The sequence below is a fragment of the Oncorhynchus clarkii genome, chromosome 17, assembly GCF_045791955.1.
Source record: "Oncorhynchus clarkii lewisi isolate Uvic-CL-2024 chromosome 17, UVic_Ocla_1.0, whole genome shotgun sequence".
Classification (NCBI taxonomy): Eukaryota; Metazoa; Chordata; class Actinopteri; order Salmoniformes; family Salmonidae; genus Oncorhynchus; species Oncorhynchus clarkii.
In genome coordinates this window covers 26,629,408-26,654,078 of record NC_092163.1, presented here as the reverse complement: position 1 = coordinate 26,654,078, position 24,671 = coordinate 26,629,408, and the positions used below count along the sequence as shown (strand labels likewise).

The 24,671-nt window shown below is 41.6% G+C and overlaps 1 protein-coding gene across 2 annotated transcripts in view; it reads right to left on the bottom strand.

The window, feature by feature from the left end:
- The window catches only part of LOC139370653 (TOX high mobility group box family member 2-like), a 144,243-nt gene extending 123,884 nt beyond the window's left edge, over positions 1–20,359 (bottom strand). Inside the window, exon 1 of one of the 2 annotated variants that reach the window (XM_071110256.1) lies at positions 19,683–20,359. In XM_071110256.1, coding sequence (XP_070966357.1) covers positions 19,683–19,787 — 105 coding nt within the window. In that variant the 5' untranslated portion in view covers positions 19,788–20,359. The remainder of the gene's footprint in view (positions 1–19,682) is intronic. The other variant, XM_071110258.1, reaches the window with a different exon arrangement.
- Between the last annotated feature and the right edge of the window lie 4,312 nt (positions 20,360–24,671).

Genomic DNA, 24,671 nt, shown 5'->3' with positions numbered 1-24,671 from the left:
TTAAGAACATGGTTGAGTTCTAGACATTCTATAGATATGGCCGTAGTCTTCTCGTTAAGAACATGGTTGAGTTCCAGACATTCTATAGATATGGCCGTAGTCTTCTCGTTAAGAACATGGTTGAGTTCTAGACATTCTATAGATATGGCCGTAGTCTTCTCGTTAAGAACATGGTTGAGTTCTAGACATTCTATAGATATGGCCGTAGTCTTCTCGTTAAGAACATGGTTGAGTTCCAGACATTCTATAGATATGGCCGTAGTCTTCTCGTTAAGAACATGGTTGAGTTCTAGACATTCTATAGATATGGCCGTAGTCTTCTCGTTAAGAACATGGTTGAGTTCTAGACATTCTATAGATATGGCCGTAGTCTTCTCGTTAAGAACATGGTTGAGTTCTAGACATTCTATAGATATGGCCGTAGTCTTCTTGTTAAGAACATGGTTGAGTTCTAGACATTCTATAGATATGGCCGTAGTCTTCTTGTTAAGAACATGGTTGAGTTCTAGACATTCTATAGATATGGCCGTAGTCTTCTTGTTAAGAACATGGTTGAGTTCTAGACATTCTATAGATATGGCCGTAGTCTTCTTGTTAAGAACATGGTTGAGTTCTAGACATTCTATAGATATGGCCGTAGTCTTCTCGTTAAGAACATGGTTGAGTTCTAGACATTCTATAGATATGGCCGTAGTCTTCTTGTTAAGAACATGGTTGAGTTCTAGACATTCTATAGATATGGCCGTAGTCTTCTCGTTAAGAACATGGTTGAGTTTCAGACATTCTATAGATATGGCCGTAGTCTTCTTGTTAAGAACATGGTTGAGTTCTAGACATTCTATAGATATGGCCGTAGTCTTCTTGTTAAGAACATGGTTGAGTTCTAGACATTCTATAGATATGGCCATAGTCTTCTTGTTAAGAACATGGTTGAGTTCTAGACATTCTATAGATATGGCCGTAGTCTTCTCGTTAAGAACATGGTTGAGTTCTAGACATTCTATAGATATGGCCGTAGTCTTCTCGTTAAGAACATGGTTGAGTTCCAGACATTCTATAGATATGGCCGTAGTCTTCTCGTTAAGAACATGGTTGAGTTCTAGACATTCTATAGATATGGCCGTAGTCTTCTCGTTAAGAACATGGTTGAGTTCTAGACATTCTATAGATATGGCCGTAGTCTTCTCGTTAAGAACATGGTTGAGTTCCAGACATTCTATAGATATGGCCGTAGTCTTCTCGTTAAGAACATGGTTGAGTTCTAGACATTCTATAGATATGGCCATAGTCTTCTTGTTAAGAACATGGTTGAGTTCTAGACATTCTATAGATATGGCCGTAGTCTTCTCGTTAAGAACATGGTTGAGTTCTAGACATTCTATAGATATGGCCGTAGTCTTCTCGTTAAGAACATGGTTGAGTTCCAGACATTCTATAGATATGGCCGTAGTCTTCTCGTTAAGAACATGGTTGAGTTCTAGACATTCTATAGATATGGCCGTAGTCTTCTCGTTAAGAACATGGTTGAGTTCTAGACATTCTATAGATATGGCCGTAGTCTTCTCGTTAAGAACATGGTTGAGTTCCAGACATTCTATAGATATGGCCGTAGTCTTCTCGTTAAGAACATGGTTGAGTTCTAGACATTCTATAGATATGGCCGTAGTCTTCTCGTTAAGAACATGGTTTAGTTCCAGACATTCTATAGATATGGCCGTAGTCTTCTCGTTAAGAACATGGTTGAGTTCTAGATATTCTATAGATATGGCCGTAGTCTTCTTGTTAAGAACATGGTTGAGTTCTAGACATTCTATAGATATGGCCGTAGTCTTCTTGTTAAGAACATGGTTGAGTTCTAGACATTCTATAGATATGGCCGTAGTCTTCTTGTTAAGAACATGGTTGAGTTCTAGACATTCTATAGATATGGCCGTAGTCTTCTTGTTAAGCGAGGGCTATACTTTGAGCCATAGAGGCACCCTGTTATCATCAGTGACCGAGTTAGCTTTTTTTGTCATGCAGTTTATCTTTACTTTGAAATGACGTGGTTCAAGTTGGCATTTTGGTCCGTTTATTAGCATGCTGCATGAACTACTTTTTTAGCAGAGGGCGCTAACTGCAGTATGCTAGCACTGACAGCTAGAGTAACTGTATATGGCATGGCAAAAGAAAATGCTGAGAACTCCATTTACAGTTTATAACTCAACCACACATCAATAGTAGAAATAAATGCCCCCCAAAAAATAGATTACAGTAAATCCGTGCTTCAAAAGTTGCATACCTCTGAAATGTCAAAGGGGAGGCCGCGGAGGATAACTCATCTTGAAACTCATTGAGAGTACACGATGCAGGCTGTTTTACAAATATTCAACTGCCTTTTCCCTTAAGGTACAGTATTTTAGCAGCGTAGTATTTGAAATGAGGAGAAAATTGTTTCGTGTTGGCCCGTGGCCAAACCCATTTAATGACATTCCAAATGCACACAAGCTCAGCTACATACCAACTAACCTATGCTGTACTTCTCTTCATGTCAATAACGTCCTTGACTTTTTGTAAGTAATTTAAATAATTCACTGACTCCCACAGTTATGCATAGCAGCCAAAAGTGAACAGGAGAAACGAACCAGTCGTCGATCGGAGTCCAATAGAATGTTCTGATTAGCTTCCTTTGAACTCAATTAAAATAATATTAAAGCGTCAGGGGCGGATTCAGTCATTTGGAGGCCCCAGGCCGAGGCCAGTCAATAAAGATGTATTACCTTTTAATGTGCCACGAACACAACCAGTCATGATGTTTTCATCATCTGCTTGTCAAACAAATCATTTTAAAAACTAGGTTACCTTCACATGTTCACCCAAAACAATTCCAGCATCCAAACAGTGCTCTGTGGCTGAAACGATCTCACCAGCGATAGCATCCGAGCGAGTGAAACAACTCCCATCTGTCTTAGAATACTGAACAACGATCGAAACGCAACATGTCAAGTGTTGGTCCCATGTTTCATGAGCTTGAAATAAAGGATCCCAGAAATGTTCCATATGCACAAAAAGCTTATTTCTCTCAAATGTTGTGCACAAATTTGCTTACATCCCTATTAGTGAGCATTTATTCTTTGCCAATATAATCCATCCACCAGACAGGTGTGGCATATCAAGAAGCTGATTAAACAGCATGATCGTTACACAGGTGCACCTTGTTGCAAAGATCTGTACACAATTCATGGAATGTGAAAATATCCCAGTTCTTCCATGGCCTGCATACTCACCAGGCATGTCACCCATTGAGCATGTTTGGGATGCTCTGGATCGACGTGTACGCCAGCATGTTCCAGTTCCCGCCAATATCCAGCAACTACGCAAAGCCATTGAAGAGGAGCGGGACATTCCACAGGCCACAATCAACAGCCTGATCAACTCTATGCGAAGGAGATGTGTCCTGCTGTATAAGGCAAATGGTGGTCACACCAGATACTGACTGGTTTTCTGATTCTGATTCACGCTCCAACCTGTTTTCAATGTACCTGTATGCCCAATCTTGTGAAATCCATAGATTAGTGCCTCATGAATTTATTTAAATTGACTGATTTCCTCATACGAACTGTAACAGTAAAATCTTTGAAATTGTTGCATGTTGCATATTTGTGTTCAGTGGATAAGTAGCCCATCTATCTGATGCTGTATGGTCAAAAAGACTATGACATGCCATACTCTTTTTGACCAGACAGCGTCAGATACATAGGCTACACATGCTTGTCCTCTGCCTCGACGACGATGGCCGCATTGTCAGCAGCATCTGCCTTTTTTGTCAACAATGTGGCCTAATTAACCTGGGCACAGTGGCCAGGCAAAACCTCCCTCCCCATTTCCTCTGCAACTTTGAAGTTTCCTGACGATTTTGCTGATGCCAGACCAACATGCTGAAGTGAGACAGAATGAGAGCGATGAGCTAACAATCCCACGACAGTGGCTTGTTTGTCAGGGGGTTGGGGGGCCTAGAGTGGATAAATGATTTGGAAAACAATTATTACGAGTATTCTAGTATGGTTTACTAGGATTTAAATGCAACAATATATAAACATTATAACAAAGGTATATTTTTGCAACATGGCCTCGCAATTTACGATATGGCGTGGCAAAATAAAATAACTCCATTTACAGTGTATAACTCAAACACACATCAATAATAGAAGAAAAAAATGAAAAATAGAGTACAGTAAATCCATGCTTCAAAAGTTACCTCTGAAATGTCAAAGGGGAGACCGCAGAGGATAACTCATCTTGAAACTCATTGAAAGTGCACGATGCAGGCTGTATTACAAATATTCAACTGCCTTTTCCCTTAAGGTATTTTAAGAGCGTAGTATTTGAAATTAGGAGAAAATAGTAGCGTGTTGGCGCGTGGCCAAACCCATTTAATGACATTCCAAATGCACACAAGCTCAGCTACATACCAACTAACCTATGCTGTACTTCTCTTCATGTCAATAACGTCCTTGACTTTTTTGTGAGCAATTTAAATAATTCACCCATTCCCACAGTTATGCATAGCAGCAAAAAGTGAACAAGTCATCGATCGGAGTCCAATAGAGCAGTTTTAGCGAATTTGTAACTCCATTAGAATGTTCTGATTAAGCTTCATTTGAACTCAATTAACATAGTATTAAAGTGTCGCACCCAGGGAACAGACATCGCCTGCCAAAAACCCACCTGATTGAGAGAGGCCGGTGTCAGTGAAAACCTGACAATGTGTTACTGCTATTTCATTAGGTGCAGTTTGCACAGAGTTGGGGGCCACATCCAAAAAAAGCAAACATTTCAATTTATTCTCATCTGAGTCCTTTGGGTTCTATCAGAGAAGATATCAGGTGGGTAGAAACTACAGCTTAAGGAGCCAGGGAGGTCAAGTTTTTATACAGCCGAGCTGTGAAAGGAATTACTGTAATCACTCACACCACTCACACTGACCCCCATTGACAAATACAAAATAACCTAAATTCACTCGTCAAAATACTCCTCTCGGTGCTTCATCTGCCAGTGCATTCATCATTTCCATCATTGCTGACCCATATAGTGGGATAAGAGTTCCGATTGATCTGATCTCCCTGATGAAACATCAAAGGAATGTTTAAATGAGCTTCCTTGCAAAGCGTTAATAATCCCTCCGACTATTCTTAACTGCTAAGTCAAACTGTAACCTCAGATTCCCTCCCTTCTACAAATAGGCAATTATGGCATCGCAGGGCATATAACATTCACAGGCAGTTGAGCGGACGGCTATGCGCAGCTCAACATCGGGTCCTAAGGCAATTGAAGTATCCGGCATAATATCGGTGACCCTCGAGCCGTTTTCACACCGACTCGTATTTGAACGGGGTGTAATTATTTCCTGCGAGCAACGGGGTGCAAAGAAAACAAGACACTGAATTGACTTAGCCAATCTTCGTAATTGATTCTGGGTAAAGTCCTGAGGAAAAGTAGGCTTACAGATAGCAAAAGGAGCCGTTTTTACTAACCATCTAGATTCTAGATGACACAATAAAGATGCCTTTAAATAAGCACATTTACATAGTGTTTCGGCAGGGCAAAAATCCAGTTCTGACGGCCAACTTTTAGTGCCTGCATTATGAACAGCTACCCACAAGCATATACAATCTGTCAGAGTGCAATTCTCAGAAAGCAGAGCCAAATGTCAATGCCTTTGTTTAAAAGAAAAAAGTGAAACCGGCGACGAGAAAGCAATGCCCCTGTTTGCATTTTGAACACACTCCCATCTCGGCTACACCGACACATCACATTCCAATCAGCAATAGTAGGAGACAAAAAGCAGAAGCAGGAGCAATATCAACTCAATATATAGCATTTCTGGGAAAGACAAAATAATAAAGACAGCAACATTTCAACAAACCAAAATATGCAAGTTTTGCCTTAACCTAAGCATGTCTGAAGGAACAGTAGCCGTGTGAGTGATACACAGGCAGGAAAACCATACACTAGACATGGAGACGTGGCAGAGGACCAAACCGATGTGGCCCCTGGCTTATTGAGCAGTCTTAAGTCACAGCATGGGGAACACAGAGAGCCCCGACACAGTGACATTAGCAATACATCTCATTGTTCCTTACTGATTTAAAAACAAATCTGTAGCAATTGAAACTTGAGATAGAGATCACAAGACCTATGGCATAAATATAATGCCTGACTACTACTAGAAGGCTTACAGAACTCTTAGAAGCATTTATAATCTTTATGACAACGGACTGTACTATTGATTATAGTTTATACAGAACTATCCTTTATCAGAAAAGCTTAATTCAGCATATATATATATAGAGCAAAAACCAAGACATTAGGTCAAAGGAATTGTCCTAGGAGCTCTGAGACAGCATTGTGTCGGAGCAAATCTGGGGAAGGGTACCAAAACATTTCTGCAGCATTAAAGGTCCCTCAAAACACAGTGGCCTCCATCATTCTTAAATGGAAAAAGTTTGGAACCACCAAGACACTTCCTAGAGCTGGCCGCCCAGCCAAACTGAGCAATCTGAGGAGAAGGGCCTTGGTCAGAGAGGTGACCAAGAACCCGATGGTCAATTTAGCAGAGCTCTAGAGTTCCTCTGTGGAGATGGGAGAACCTTCCAGAAGGAAAACCATCTCTGCAGCACTCCACCAATCAGGTCTTTATGGTAGAGAGGCCAGACGGAAGTCACTCCTCAGTAAAAGGAACATGACAGCCCTCTTGGAGTTTGCCAAAAGGCACCTAAAGGACTCTCAGACTTTGAGAAACAAGATTCTCTGGTCTGATGAAACCAAGATTGAACTCTTTGGCCTGAATGCGTCTGGAGGAAACCTTGCACCATCCCTATGGTGAAGCATGGTGGTGGCAGCATCATGTTGTGGAGATGTTTTTCAGCGGCAGGGACTGGGAGACTAGTTTGGATCGAGGGAAAAATTAACAGAGCAAAGTACAGAGAGATCCTTGATAAAAGCCTGCTCCAGTGGGCTCAGGACCTCAGACTGGGTCGAAGGTTCACCTTCCAACAGGACAACGACCCTAAGCACACATCGAAAACAACGCAGGAGTGGCTTCGGGACAAGTCTTTGAATGTCCTTGAGCAGCCCTGCCAGAGCCCGGACTTGAACCTGATCGAACATCTCTGGAGAGACCTGACAATTGCTGTGCAGCAACGCTCCCCATCCAACCTGCAACATCTTGAGAGGATCTGCAGAGACGATTGGGAGAAACTCCCCAAATACAGGTGTGCCAAGCTTGTAGCGTCATACCCAAGAAGACTCGAGGCTGTAATCGCTGCCAAAGGTACTTCAACAAACTCCTGAGTAAAGGGTCTGAATACTTATGTAAATGTGTTATTTCAGTTTTTATTTTGAATATATCTGCAAAAATGTAGATAATTTTTTTTCTTTGTCATTATGGGGTATTGTGTGTAGAATGAAGAGGGAAAAAACAATTTCATAGATTTTAGAATAAGGCTGTAATGTAACAAAATGTGGAAAAAGGTGTCTGAATACTGAGGAGTGGCCAATGGCCGTGCAAGGAGGGGGTGGGGCGGGGAGAAGGGGGTAGGATTCTGGAAGGGTCCGTGTGTGTACTCAGCCAGGCCCAAAGGCACTTAGTAAAGCCCGGCCCCAAGCCAGCCGTCTCCACTGTGTGTTTGCACAGGACATGCCACAGGAAGCTAAGACAACTGTTCGTGTTTGCCCAGCCTCGCCGACCCACTCTTAATACACCCGACAGCTGCATTTTTTCCACTCCGCCGACAGTTTGTTTATCGCTTTTCTACACATTTATCCTATGGAATCTGGGATCACTGGAATCGCTCGGACTTTCCAAGAAAATGCACATTGATATTGGAAGAAGTGAGTGTGGTAAGTGTGGTAAGATGTGTGTGGTAAGACGTTAAAAAGAGCACAAACTGTGGCCTCCACTTGCAAAGACAGGTATACAGTAACATAATGAAAATGTTTGGAGAGAAATCTGGTCAGTATCAGCTGTTGCTTGTAGCCTACCTGCTAATAAAATCTTACCACAGAGGAGACGGGTCTGGGTCTTATAAGAGCAGATAACACTTGTCGAGTTTGCTGCAAATTCTTGCCTCATCGTTTGGCCCTGGAATTGGGTTTGTGTCCCAAATGGCACTCTATTTCCTATATAGTGCATTACTTTTGACCAGAGCCCATAGTACACTATATTGGAAATAGGTTGCAATTTGGGATGCAGCCTTTGTCGGAGGCCTCGCTTTCTTATCACCAGACTGAACTAATAACTATTTTAGCTCCGTCACTCTGAAACGTCCCGATAATCACCAGAGATACAGTATCAGCCACGTCCAGACCATGTCAAACTTTCCACACTATGACCTGTCAAGTCTCCAAGAACTGTTTTTCCCCCCTTCTTCCCTCTCTTTCAATGTTTAATTTCCTGCCTGTAGCAAGCAATCACCAACCACCAACCACCAGCCATTCAACCTTTCAGAAAATGCAACTATGAGACTATAGGCGAGACACTGTATTCTTCCTGTCCTAGAACATTATGTGAAATAGGTTGGAATCCGGAGGTGTTACGCTGAGTGGTGTGTCGGAGTGTTGACAAGCACTGTCTGGCACGTATGATATACTAATGTGTTCCTTTGTTAGTTGGGCTGTGTCTTGAATAAAGCGTGCTAATTGCATTCTAGGACAGGTGAGAAATCCAAGGCAGTGTCAATGAAATAGGTCAACACCTCACACACACAGTATATGCTTTCACTGTTATGTTACTCCGGGCTATATTTGGATTGTTGTTGAAAAACCAACTTAAGTAAAGATATCAAAATATTAAGATATCATCATGTTTATGATGCAGGTTGCATGAACGTTGCATTTGCCCGAGCAAACATTTTGCCAAAAAACTGAGAGGGATTTCAAACCTTGTTAGAGAAAGGTTTGTGTTCTCGAATGGTAGCTAGGTGTGCTAACAGCAAAGGGCTGAACCTGTGAATGTCTCTTGCAGTGAAACACGGTCAGGGTTTTCCCCCTTCTCAATTCAAGTGAGTGAGGAAACAGTCAAGTCGCACAGAACAGATTCTCACCTCTTATTCACTCACTTTTTTCTCTCTTCTTTTTAGTCAGATCCACCAATCAGCATTTCATGCAGTTTGGGTTTGAACTAGAGGTCTTCACAGGTCCAAAACATTGGACCTGTTCCAAAATGGAATTGGGGTTTTCCCACCTGGATCCGATATGAATAAATGTTTGTTTTAAATATAGAGGCCCGTTCCGAACAGACCCGAGAGGACAACTAGACCTGATCCTTATAGACCTGGTTTATTAACCGGAGCAGCTGATAAAGCATGAAAGGAGGGAGAGGGGTACCGCTCTAGCAGGCGTGGGAGGCGCTGTACTGTGAGCGAGTGACATGGGGAGCAGGAAGGAGAGAGGGAGAGACAGCAACCAACCAAGCCGACTCAAAGCTATAAGTAGACTAATATCTGCCATAACTAGGTTATTTATCATCCAATATGATTACATAGTACCTGTCTTGGACTGCAACAAACCAGGAGAAGCTAGTTAGCTAGCTATGCTAACTGATTCTGCAGTGCAAGCGCTCTCTCTTCCTACAGTTACAAATAACAGAATATAAAGTAGCAGCCTGCCTACCTGATGGCTCTTGGTTGTTGTAGCCTATCCTTCTCCTTTAACTTTTCATTTATTTTCTGTCACTTTAATTTCATCTTCCATAAGTGGAAAGGTATCAAATACATCCATTCCACTCACTCTGTTCTGGCCATTATTATGAGCCGTCCTCCCCTCAGCAGCCTCCTGTGATTAGATATCTCCTAACTTTTGCCACACATGGAGCGAGGCCCAATGACTGTAGCCTATTGCCGCTTATATGACTTATGATGGGCCAACAACAAGCTACACACAACACGCTCAACTCTCATGAAAGGCAAGAGCAGCAGCATAAGTTATCATATGTATCTCTCTCTCTACTGCAGCAGTCGCGTTCGAAACTGTAAGGGCCCTTTCGGAAAAGCCAGTTAAAACCCTAGAACGGTGACAATCCTATCAGATCCGACCCAGACATTATTTAGGATTCTGGATCCGGACCCACTGTGGATTCGTGAAGACCTCTAGTTTGAATCACACGAAGTGCACTAAAACAATAAATGTTTGTCTTTCAAGGCACTATCTGTGCTGGAACACATCTGCTGGCAAGGCTCATTTTGGTTTCCATATCGCTGAGAGACATTACTGACACGGTGGCTGAAAAATAAAGTTCCCCCCCAGGGCCATCGTAATGTAGAGGGGGAACGAAGTACATGTGGATGATGGGGGGGGGGGGGGGGGTCCGACAGGGGGCTTATCCCCCTCTGCAAGTTCGTACATTTAGCATATTTCATACACTTGAAACAGCTTTTTCCTGCAATCTAGAGCCATAATAATTCTGCCTAATTCTGTCAATTTTAGTAAGCATATTAAGCATACCTCTTTACCTGTTGAATTGGCTTCTTTTTTGTTTAGCACTGTTTGGCGGAAAACCATTTCATGTTTGAAGGTAGAACTCCGCCATCAGCTGGAAGACTGTGTCTCCTTTTCTAAGTAGAGACAACATACCTCTTGACTTATTTTGTTGTGTTGTGTTTGTTGTGTTCTCACCCATCTACACACAATAATACCACATAATAACAAAGTGAAAACATGTTTTTGGAAATTTTTGCAACATTTCAGGAAATGAAATACATAAATATCTCATTTACATATGTATTCACAAACCCCTGAGTCAATACTTTGTATAATAACCTTTGGCAGCGATTACAACTGTGAGTATTTCTGGGTAAGTCTCTAAGAGCTTTCCAGACCTGGATTGTCCAACATTTGCATATTATTATTTTCAAAAACTGAACCAGGTTTTCTTCTTGGATTTTACCTGTGCTTAGCTGCATTCTGTTTGTTTTTTTACTGATTACAAGCATACCGATAACATGATGCAGCCACCACTAGTCTTGAAAATATGGAGAGTGCTAATCAGTAATGTGTTGTATTGGATTTGCCCCAAACATAACACGTTGTATTCAGGACAAAAAGTGAATTGCTTTGCCACATTTTTTACAGTATTACTTTAGTGCCTTGTTGCAAACAGGATGCATGTTTTGGAATATTTGTATTTTGTACAGGCTTCCTTCGTTTCACTCTGTAAGTTAGGTTCGTATTGTGGAGTTACTACTATGTTGTTGATCCATCCTCAGTTTTATCCTACTGTATCACAGCCATTACAGTAATGGTTAATAAAGTCACCATTGGCTTCATGGTGAAATCCCTGAAAGGTTTCCTTCCTCTTCGGCAACTGAGTTAGGAAATATGCCTGTATCTTTGTAGTGACTGGGTGTATTGATACACCATCCAAAGTGTAATTAATAACTTCACCATGTTCAAAGGTATATTCAATGTCCTTTTTTTTTACCCATCTACCAATATGTGACCTTCTTTGCAAGGCATTGGAAAACCTCCCTGGTCTTTGTGGTTGAATCTGTGTTTAAAATGTATTGCTTGACTGAGGGACCTTACGGATAATTGTATATGTGGGGTACAGAGATGAGGTAGTCATTCAAAAATCATGTTAAACACTATTATTGAAATCAGAGTTAGTCCATGCAATTTATTATGTGGCTTTTTAAGGCAAATGTTTACTCCTGAACTTATTTAAGCTTGCCATAACAAAGGGGTTAAATAATTACTCACTCAAGACATTTCAGCTTTTCATTTTTAATTAATCATGTTTTTTTTTTGCAACAACCTATTCCCATTTTGACATTATGGGATATTGTACGTAGGCCAGTGACAACATCTAAATTTAATCATTTTTAAATTCAACAAAATGTGGAAAAAGTCAAGGTGCTGAAAACTTTCTGAAGGCATTGTAAAACATTTAAATACAATTTTCAAAATGGTCTGAGAAGAACAACATTGGCAGGGCAATTCAAGTATAGCCAGTAAGCAGTCATAATCTATTGTGCCTATAGCCTACTGCACAAATCTCATTGCTACAGAACTGTTTTAAATTGGTTAATGATGTATAGGCTTACATTTATTTATTTTTTATCCTGAGCGGTAGATCTCGGCTTGCATTTCCAGTCAGAAAGTGATCTTGACTCAGGAAACGTTGGTGACCACTGGTCTAGGGGGTCTAGGCAATGACTCAAAGGTAAAAGAAGAGGTGCCAGGAGTGCAGTCCAAACAAAGAGGTTTTTATTTAAGAAAAGGCTAATTAAATCCTTTGTGACTTTCACAAGGTTGGAATAATACAATTTTCAACTACTTAAGACATTGGCTCGAATCTAGGCTGTGGATTTAGATTTCGAGAAAATGAACAACTAAGGAAGAATTTTTCACCTGTCTCATTGACTTCTTAAACCCAAAACCTCGGCCTGGTCTGTTTGCTCTGTTTCACAAGCGTTCCCGAAAGTCTCGCAATCTTGCGCCTCTGGGTTTAGAAACTCTGTGCTGCAGTGTTGGCTGTGCCCCTGGAGGCATTACGAGGGACTGCAGCGTTGGCGGTGCCCCTGGTGGCACGGCGGTGACCTGCAGTGTTGGCGATGCCCCTGGCGGCACGGCGGGAGACACGGAAGCAGTGGTTGTGGTGCGGAGGTGCACTGCGGCAGCAGAGTTGGCTAAGCTTGGCCCTGCTGACTATGCTTGGCCCTGATGACTAAGCTTGGCCCTTCTGACTAAGCTTGGCCCTGCTGGCTAGGCTTGGCCCTGCTGACTAAGCTTGGCGCTTCTGACTAAGCTTGGCCCTGCTGACTAAGCTTGGCCCTGCTGACTAAGCTTGGCCCTTCTGACTAAGCTTGGCCCTTCTGACTAAGCTTGGCCCTGCTGACTAAGCTTGGCCCTTCTGACTAAGCTTGGCCCTTCTGACTAAGCTTGGCCCTGCTGACTAAGCTTGGCCCTGCTGACTAAGCTTGGCCCTGCTAGCTAGGCTTGGTCCTGCTGACTAAGCTTGGCCCTGCTGGCTAGGCTTGGGCCTTCTGCGCCACAGATGCACATTGATTCCTTAAGAACTGTTATGCCTTAGGAGTTTAGTACAACTGCCACACTGGTATTGTATCATAACCCTAAATATGCTTATCTGCATCTCCGCTAAAATCTGGGTAAAGTATTGAAAGGAATGTGAGTCCTATTCAGTACATTTAGTAATTGCTTGCTTTTCTAAAGTCTAGCAACCTTGCCTGCAGGCATGCCGGCTAAGATAGTTAGACAAGCTACTCTAACTTGATTGGTAGCCTGAAATGGCTTGGTTGCTAGTTATGAGGTTGGGAGATTGGGAGATTAGCTAGCTGTCTAGCTAAAGCCAACTTCATACAATTGCTAGGTGGCTAGTATTACTGAGGAACAACAAAACATGTTTGTTTATTTATTAATCAGAAGAAATCAATAGGCTAAATAGCTTGATCAAATTAATTTACAAACATACCTCCTGCCCATCACCGGCAGCTAAAATCAAATCAACCTCGACACTCTCTCTCCTTCTCCACCGACGATACTGTCTGCATGCACTAAAGTGTCTAGCATCCTGCCTAGCATATCTTTGCTCCATGGTGCACCTTGGAAGGACCCCCCCCCCCCCCCCCACATCAGGAACAGGAGAACTTTAGATCAAGGGGCGGGAGGTCGGCACTACACTGTGTGTGCTTCAACAGCAATGACAAAAATGAGAGTTAATATGACTTTGCGAGGGGCAAGCATACAGGGGGGTCCAACACAAATCACCATGTAGAGCTTTAATTTCTTCTGTCATTACAGAATGTGACTATGATTCACTTACTGTGCAGCGAAGCTGTGATGATTATGCATGCAAATGATTTAAATGATCTATGCAAATGTGTCTTAATGCGTTACATCTTGAATTGTAATTAATCCCAATTAATGAATAGTGCACTTTATGTACATATAAAGTGGCTAAAGCTATTGATATAACAAGAGTATTGTGTAGCAATCACAGTATACAATACACTGATATGTTTCACTCAATTACCAAAAGCAAACGGGTATGAATCTAATTTGGATGCAGGTGATAAACTAAAACTATTCTACCTATTTTGAGACATTTATTACATTAAACGTTGCAAACTGCCAATGCTTCAAATAGTGATGCCATGACACTAATGCTTCTAGTCAGGGCTAAAGCATGGAGAGCTGTGGGATTGCAGGCTGCAGCACCGTAGGCCTTGGCATTGTGTCTGTGTGGCTCTTTCTTCGGCAGGTTAAACTGGAGTCCAGGCTCAATCCCTTAGGACCCGATTCTTATTGACTGCAGGCATTACTGGATCCCTTTCCTATTGTTTATAGAGCCAGCAACCTTCCACAGTAAATGGCCTAGTCACAGTCACAGCCACTGTCTGTGACTAGTAATATGCCAGGTAGGCCTATATGAAAGTCGGACAGCTATCATTTAGGTTAACACTGGCACGGCATCGAAATAAAGGCAGGTTTGTTCTTTTTAGATGTCTTCTTTTTTTGCCCGTTCAAATGATGTGAAAGATATGAGAAGCACGTTGACGTAACCATCTTGACGTAACCAACTGCTACTTTTCTCTCGTCCAAAAATATGATTGACTCGCTTAAAATGCATTACATTAAAAAAAGAAAAAAATATGAAACTGATCGCAGTTCCCCGTTGCTCCTTGTTGCTATTTGTTGTCGTGTTTTGAATAAATAAGTCATACCACAACGACGAGGGGAGGCTGGCTAGAAATCATTTTCCGAGGTAATGGTGTAGGCACTGTGTGGAAGGCAATTTCAGCTCAGCTTCCCCAGAGAATGGCTCTGTACTTATCATTAACTCAGAGATATAATCTGCTCCAGGCTACCTGATTCCACCCCCATAACCTTTTGACATTGCCACTGCCGGCAACGTAAATAAAGAGATGCTCGGGCACATTGGAGGAACGCCTAATTAATATCAGGAAGCGGTGACAACCATTCAACTAGTACAGAACATGAACGATTCGAATATAGTACATCCAGCGAATAGCCTACTGTACGAACTACCCCCAAATGTATCTGTACTTTTTTCATTTTACAATATTTTAGTTTGAGGTGGTTTTGGTTGATTTTGATGTACGGTGGCCTGTAGGAGTACTACCAGTGTCAGTGGAGCTACAGAATGATTTTTGTGTGTGCTATTCTGCCTGGCATTCCTTCAGTTACAGTATGCATGGGTTAACGCTTTTCCAGGGAGAATGGTAGTTCTTGCTCGGATTCGCCAGTCAGCAAAATGTATGAATGAGCGGTAAAACACCCAAGGCCGCTTACTTCCACTTAATTCACTTTTCTGTGTACAGAAGGTGGTAATGCTAGAATAACAATTTATTTTCTATTTCCATTAAGATCAGGTTACAAGAGAAGGGGAAGAAATAAGACATTCTGTGAGATTAAACATGAGAAAGACCACCCCCCACTGTGGTCATATTTTGGACTATTCCATCAACAATTGTATTATGTAGATATGGGTGAAATTGGAATGTCCCAAACGATAATAGGGGTTATGTATAGTTTTGTATCTGCCATATTTCTAAAAAGTAGTTAAACGATACTCAAACAGCATTGAGTACCTTGTGGTGGCTAATTGGGATTGAGGAAGTCGGCCTTAATCAGGGCAGTTCTTACTGTGTGGACTTCAGAGTGTACATTATATATGGTGTATGGAGGAAACACTGGAAAAATTGTACACCTGAGGCTTACTCCCATTAAATCATATGCTCCATAGATCTTGCCTCGAGGCATAACACCAATTAGAAATGCATGACACACACACACACACACACACACACACACACACACACCACCAGAGAGTGTTACGACTAACAGAGCCACAAAACCTTTGTCCGTATACTTTTGTACACACTGTACTTACGTAGTGCAAATATGTACAGTACACTACATCGCTGCCACTGAATTTCCAATCCAACCCATCTAATTATATATCCAAGTCCCCTTTCTGACACATTGATGTTGGAGGAGGATCTGGGGAAAATTGGAGCAGCTAGCTAGATACAGTAATCTATCCAACTTCATTTCACAGAAGTGAGTCTGCCTCGGGGTATGCACAAGTCATAATACATTTGACAAATAGTCTCTCAACGAAACATGCATTTGTGAAGAAGTAGTGTCCCTTTAGCGCTGGTATGCGCCAAGTGTATGGAGCTACACTGAACAAACAATACACCCACTCATGGAGAAGAGAGAGAGAGGTGGAGAGATACAGAGAGGCTTCAAAAAGATTAGGAGAGAATCTGGGGCTAAAAGTGAGGATGACTCACGGCGAAGTGCAGTGACAATGTGTGCATCCCAAATGGCACCATATTCCCTATATAGTGCACTACTTTTGACCAGAGCCTTATGGGGGACCCTATAGGCCGTAGTCAAAAGTAGTGTACTATTTAGGGAATAGGGTGCCATCTGAGATGCTGCCAATGCAAGACAATGCAACTTGGAGAGATTTGAAAAGGCATAGGCCCAGAGAGTTGTTGGGAATACATATTGATGGGAATACATATAGTCACATTTAGTCGCAAGTATCTCCTATCTTTTTGACTCTACACTGCTATGTTGTAGATTTGGTTCTCTTTTACTTCAGATGAATGCATTCAGTTGTACAACTGACTAGGTATCCCCCTTTCCCTTTTAAAACGTGCAATATACTATTGTTCATATGTTATTGTCTGGTTTCTAGAGAATGCTTGGGTTGTTCTAGATTGAGATCAGGATAGGGTCTAACGAGTTACTAGATAAGGCCTTTACTGTAGGTCTACTTAATAGATTCATTGTTCCACTAAAAACATACATGCATCTGTGCTGTTTAGAAATGGCATCATTGAATGCACCTCAAACTCAAATATTTGGGATGTTGGCCTAATCCTGGACTAAAAAGCATTTTCAGTGGAGATTCCCCATTGAGCTTGCTAGTGTCCAGGAAACCGCCCCATTATGTATTTGTGGAGGAGACAATGTGCCCCCCATCAGAGCCCTTGATATGGCTTGTCGATCCAGATCCATGAAATGCACCAATCACAAACCCAAACATCCAGATTCAGTTTACACATTTACACACACACACATTACACACCCTATTTTGGCTTTTTGGTGTTTATGACTTGTACGTGTATCTGTACATTGCTGCCATTTTACCTGAGGCCTGGTTTATAGTAAACCAGCAGGAATGCAGACACCTCACTTTAGCACGTTAGCATGTTAGCTAGCACAGGAAGTAGCCTACAAGCTGTTTATACAGGATGGCCTGGTTTCCATAGCCACTTCCGGTTCAGCTGCAACACTGTAAGACATTATATCAGTCATAGTTAGGAGGGTCAATTCTATACAATTACTAAAATGCCTGTGATAACTCACTCCCATATGGTAGTCTCATAGACAGCACACATCTACAGTTTCATACGTGTTAAAAGATTGATCCAAACGTGAACTGTCATAAAAAATATATATATTTGTTTTGCCACTTAAGGTGCACTGTGACAGTGCACAGATAGTGTGTCACAATGTACAGTGTGGACACGCGTCAATTTAGTAATGCCAAGGCTTTATGATGCTCTCCATGGAACCTAACCCCATCTCCTATTACCCAACATAGCAAAATGAGTGCAAACAAGAGTTCATTGAATCATGGGGCCCAAATCATAGAAAGGCAATCCACATTTGATCTTAAAGGACTACAAGTGTGTGGCAGTGCAAAGGGATTAAAAAACAACATTATATTGCTAAGAAGAATAGCTATCAGATACAGCCTTATGCTAGGCAAACACAATTAATTCATATCATCCACTATCTGGGAGCACGTAGCTTTGTATTTGCTGACAAAATGTTTACATAACTTTTACATTGACCACAGCATTGACAGGCAGCCAGATTCGATCAACTGTCAACTGGTGCGGGACATAATGGATAGCAAAATCCAGATGCCTCTGAGCCATCACTGGCTTCAATATAAACAAAACTTTATCGTGGTGTTGTTTATATAAAGAAGACTTGTGCTATAAGTTGCTTCAATATCAAACATGATATAACATCGGTAGCCTATAAATGGAGAGCATTGGGCCAAACGGGAAATTATTTATATTTTTTTAAGTTTTGAGATCTGATAATGCTTTCTGTTTGACTGGGGAAATCTGATAATAACAGAGCTCATAGACAAACTGGACCAGTATTGCGAAACAATATCATTGCCACTGCTGTCTACATAAGCTTCATGCTTTTTTAAATTCAAAATATGGCGAGCTACTTCTGGTGCCATTATTGTACAATCTAATTACAAAATGAAGGCATTTATAAACATATACTCAATCGTATTTTATAACTGGTAGTTCTTTCTGTGAGCAAAACACTGTCCTGTCGGCTATAGTACGACGCTAGAAATTCTCAGGCTGGCATAACTGTTTGCAAAGGGAACATATAAGGAAGCGGACGTAAGTAATGTACACACGATAAATTCGAATCTAGACTAAAAACAAGAGGAAGAATGTTTGGAATACGTTCAAGATGTTGTGGAAAAAATGTGCCTATGTGAGCTCGATGCGGTATGGGCGAATGCGTAATATGGAACATATGGATAGACGCAAACGCACACATGGCGAACCAATCATGCATTTTACAATGTGGGATAAAAAATAATGTCTCATAAATGTTTGGCTTCAATTGCTTTGTTCGTTTTTTAGCTTTCCTCCACCCAGTAACTGTTGAGAGAAACTTTGCCAGCAGGTGCAGTTTTTATCCCAAGGGCAATAAACTCATTAGGAAGAGTTCCCATTTCTGCTTCAATCAAATATGATTACTTGTCATGGATATCATACATCCATGTACATACAGCCTATGAATATGTGAGATAAAGGATAAATAGATGCGAAAAGGATAATAGTAGGCAAAGCGTTCACATATTGCGTTACCAGTAGCCTACCATTGGCTATAAGACATAGGCATATAGGCTAGTCTACCCTAAACATAGTGAATTCCCATTGTGTATCATGATGGTTATTCTGATTATTTCTTATTATGTGTAAATGTGTTATGCAGAGTGGCTTTGGTATGAATTAGTCATTGTTACTTTTACCATGTGGAGAATGCAGTTATTACCTATTGTGTAAAAAAGGTCATGAAATAAAATAATGTTCTTCCGTAATTTTGCATGAGCAGTTGAAAGTAAACCCTGAAAACTGTGAGCAATTACGTCCGTATTCAAATACAATTTAGCTATTCGTTTGCGCTGGATAGGATAGGCACCGTACGCACCGCATTTCTGCATGGGACTTTACAGCACCGCGCCTTTACCTACAATTTATATATACAGTGAAAGGTTTCGCAACTTGCTCATAGCAATACACCTTTTGGGGTAACATCTCCGATGATGTCAACTTCCAAATAGTTACTGCGGAGCAGTAGGCTACAAAGACGCAGGAAAGTTTCAGGAAATGCATTAGTCTCAATTATGAAATGTTCTTTGAAGGCTGTATGGAATGCATATCATGATACTATATTTCAGATGAAGTCACATTTGTCAATATGCATGGTTGATAAATGTAGTATAGCCGCATGCAACACATTTTGCGCAACTGGAAAAAAAAGATGCAACATCCAATCTAAATGTATCGCCTTACAAATGAGTATTTAACAGTAATTACCTTGTTGCAGTGATAATAGTCCAAAGAGGTCAGGCAACTTGAATCAGTTGGTAATGTACATGAGCCCACGCTTGAAGGGGGTGCTGGATAAAATCTCACGTCCATCTCAGGGTCCGCAAGACTGACGGCATGAAAGCAGCGCCAATGCCTGTGACTCTCTATATATATCTCTATATATCTATCTCTCTCTCTCTCTATTTCTCTCTCTCTCTCGCTCTCTCTACTGTTTTACCAAACAAAAAGAAACAGAAGGCTTGAAAGAAAAAGGGGTTGATTCTCTCAAAACACTCTCTCCTCACATCCGCTGGTGCTCTCACTTCAACGCTATCAAGCTTCTGCAATGATGCTCTATCGATAAATACATATATTTGTGTTCGCAGCAGGAAAAATACTCTCAAAGTTCACTTTGCGGAAAAAACGTAGATGTTTCAGCAACTAAACATGAACCAACGTTGACTGAAATTGTTTACAGCAACTCAGTATCAACGTTGCATGCAAAAGATATAGCCCAAATAGTTCTATGTTCTACCAAAAACGTTCGGCTGTTTCTATTTTCCAGTCGCGCGCTCACTCCCTGTCTGCTTTGTCATGTAGGAGTGTTTATCCATGTGTTCACTTCGAGTTATAATTCGACTACTTCTTTCCATACCGAATGCCATGCGACCTCTACCGATAACAGAGGGAATATGGGGAGAAAAAGAGAAAGAGCGAGATGAAGGGGGAGGGGAGATACAGTATCAGGCTGATTGACAACCGATCCAGTTCCACTGCGGTTCGGAGAAATCAGAGTTTATGGAGATGCTGTAGCTATGAAGACATAGCCAGACGATTCGGATAGCCTACCTAACGGCCAATTTATAGGGCTCTCTATAGGCTAAGTTACTGTTATAGATATTGACCCCAACATCCTGTTTACTTTACTTTTAAGACTAGTAATACGTTAAATGGTAATAGGGACAAGTGCAGCTATTTTTGCAACAACAACAAAACGGGTTGGACATTTCTTAACACGCTCATGGGCCGCTTCTGCGTCGCTTCTCTGGCTCTTTTTTTTAAAACCAAAATATGAAATGTTCTCCCGCGAGACCAGCCCATGCACCTGCTTTATTGCCAGGCCGTTTTTTGTTCATCCTGTAGCTTTCCATGGACCATGGGTAACTACTGCTGAAGTGTAGAGATTCTGTGTATTATAGTTTGTTTGTCAATGTCAATGTCCAATTGCCAGAACTACAAACAGGTTTCTCAGTTAACTCAGTACTATATATCATTGGCTGTGTTTACACCTATGTATCAATGGCTGTGTTTACACAGGCAGCCCAAATCTGATGTTTTGTACAAAATACCAATTAGTGGAAAAGATCAGACACTGTAGATCTACATAGTCGCCTACCTTCCCTTTGTGGAGTCAAGAGTCTACTCTTGATACAGAAAATTAGGACCATTGTAAATTTGGTGTTCTATATCTATGTATTTACCGTGGCAATACAAATGTAGCAACACTTAGATTCAGCAAGATAAAGGTACAAATTTCAGTAGCTTCATTATGTCACTCAAAACATGATGCTGTGTTAAGTGTTGGATTAGAGGAGACGAATCTGGTTTATCTGGGGACCTCGTGTTTTTTTCCATTCTTCACTGTCCTTCTTTGACGAACCAGTGTGCACATATTTGGGTCACAGTGAATTTAAGCATGGAATGAGCACTAAATGCAGTTGATCGTGATGGATATAGTTTAGGTTTTGACACAGAAGAGAAATCATATGTGATGGTGTCTAACATTTAGAGAAAGACAGGTTGATTGTGAACTGATTAACACTGACAACCTTCTAACTGCAACAAGGCCCGACGTAACGTGGTACTTTACTCAATAGAACGTTTTCTGGACACAATTGTTTCGCACATCAATATTCTGTTTTCTGCCAAATTGTGATAGATATTTTGATGATGGGTCAATCAGTAGTAAACTCAGCAAAAAAAAAGAAACGTCCTCTCGCTGTCAACTGCGTTTCTTTTCAGCAAACTTAACATGTGTAGATATTTGTATGAACATAACAATATTCAACAACTGAGACATAAACTGAACAGGTTCCACAGACATGTGGCTAACAGAAATTGAATAATGTGTCCCTGAACAAAGGGGGGGGGGGTCAAAATCAAAAGTAACAGTCAGTATCTGGTGTGGCCACCAGCTGCATTAAGTACTGCAGTGCATTTCCCCATCATGGACTGCACCAGGTTTGCCTGGTCTTGCTGTGAGATGTTACCCCACTCTTCCACTAAGGCACCTGCAAGTTCCCGGACATTTCTGGGGGTGAATGGCCCTAGCCCTCACCCTACGATCCAACAGGTCCCAAACGTGCTTAATCCGACCGTCACCCCTGCTGAGACAAAACCGCGACTCGTCAGTGAAGAGCACTTTTTGCCAGTCCTGTCGGGTCCAGCGATGGTGGGTTTGTACCCTTAGGCAACGTTGTTGCCGGTGATGTCTGGTGAGGACCTGCCTTACAACAGGCCTACAAGGCCTTAGTCCAGCCTCTCTCAGCCTATTGTGGACAGTCTGAGCACTGATGGAGTGATTGTGCATTCCTGGTGTAACTCTGGCAGTTGTTGTTGCCATCCTGTACCTGTCCCGCAGGTGTGATGTTCGGATGTACCGATCCTGTGCAGGTGCTGTTACAGGTGGTCTGTCACTGCGAGGACGATCAGCTGTCCGTCCTGTCTCCCTGTAGCGCTGTCTTAGACGTCTCACAGTATGGACATTACAATTTATTGCCCTGGCCACATCTGCAGTCCTCATGCCTTCTTGCTTTCTTTTGGTGTTTTTCAGAGTCAGTAGAAAGGTCTCTTTAGTGTTCTAAGTTTTCATAACTGTGACCTTAATTTCCAACCGTCTGTAAGCTGTTAGTGTCTTAGATGACCGTTCCACAGGTGCATGTTCATGAATTGTTTATGGTTCATTGAACAAGCATGGGAAACAGTGTTTAAACCCTTTACAATAAAGATCTGTGAAGTTTTTTTGATTTTTACGAATTATCTTTGAAAGACAGTGTCCTGAAAAAGGGATGTTTCTTTTTTTGCTGAGTTTATATGTATTTTATTTGAAGAGTCTACTTGCAAAAACTGTGATATGTGGGAAGTCGCTCTGGATAGGATTGTCTGCTAAATTACAAAATAAAAAAATATGAAATTGGTTAGATTGGTAGAAAAAAGCGAGACATAAAAGGGCAGCAGATCTCCCAGTGAGCCTTTGCATAGCCATGCAATTCAATTCAACAAGCGGCTTTCACTGAGAATACAGTAGATGTCCTTTTCTCTCAGAGTCCCTATATCCTCCGGAGTGTTGATAGATATGACCTGGGAGATAATACAGCAATGGCATTGCAACACCTCAGCACTGACCCTGCCACACATCCCTGGTGTAACGGTTTTCTATATGAGAAGGAGAGTCGGACCAAAATGCAGCGTGTCGATTGCGATCCATGTTTTAATAAACAAACATAAAACACGAATCAATACAAACACTACAAAATAAAGAACGTAACGAAAACCTAAACAGCCTATCTGGTGAAAACACATAGACAGGAACAATCACCCACAAACACACAGTGAAACCCAGGCTACCTAAATATGGTTCCCAATCAGAGACAATGACGAACACCTGCCTCTGATTGAGAACCATATCAGGCCGAACATAGAACTAGACAAACTAGACATGTAACATAGAATGCCCACTTAGATCACACCCTGACCAACCAAAACATAGAAACATACAAAGTAAACTATGGTCAGGGTGTGACACCTGGTCCAACCTAGCCCATCCACACAGCCGACAAAACAGGATGAAAACATTGCATGCTCACATCCTTAAAAAGCAACCGAGAGGAAAAATAACATCACTTACAGCTAAGTGTTTATCTTGCTCTCCCTCACTCTAAGAATAAGAAACAACAAGAAAAAACTACCCTGTGTGCATGTGTGTGTACGTATGTGCATTTGTGTGCCTCCATTCAGGTGTGTGTGTGTTTCTGTGTGCCTGCATCTGTGTGTGTGGACGGGAGTGAACTCTCATTGTCATCACAGTGGGTGACTTGTTGCCCCCCCCCCCCTCCCCTTAGGAACAGGCCTTCATCAGTATGGCTATTACTCAGCGTGGTGGCACAGGCCCTGGGGTGCGAACTTGTTTAATACCAGCGACAGATGGGTCGCTCAGTGGGCATGCCGAGCTCGCCTACTATTGGCTGCAGCTAGCTCTAGCCATTGGCGAGGCTAGCTCTAGCGACTCAGGCCAGCGCAGGGGTTAACTGGCACAGGGATACCAAATGGCTTCAAGGCAATGGAATGTGTAGTGCCCCAGCATCCCTCACTACTAGCCTGGGAGAGAAAGAGAGAGAGAGAGAGAGAGAGAGAGAGAGAGAGTCAGAAAGTCTGTGTGAAGAGAGAGAGCGAGAGAGAGAGAAAGAGAAAAAGAGAGGAGAGGGAGAGGAAGAGAGAGAGAACCCACTGAACTCTAAAAACGTGTATTATTTAAGAACAATTGATGGAGGATGGGTTCCTCCCCAACAACGGAAACTAATTATTACCACAACTTAATTTTCCTTTAATTACCAGCACTGTGGCAGTTAGCGGCAGAACAAACGCAGTCCCATTTTTATTGCCTCGATAAGAGCTGAGGCTGTCATTAGGAAATAGTAAAAAATTAAATATGGCCCGTTAAAGGATAGCACATTGTATTTTGGATGATGTCAGCATTTAGTTTCTGATTCTGTCTCTTAATAGATTTGAACCTGAGCATATATAACTTTCTTTTTTATTTCCCAGGTCCAGTTTGAAATAACTTTAGATGAAACGTTCACATTCTGTGAAGATTAAGAAGTCAAAATGACTTTAAGTTATAGAAAGCAAAGTCTAATAAGTGTTCACAAATACAAAAAACAAATAAATAAAGTGTAAAGTAATACATTATGCATATGAGTAGTGCTTCATTTTACA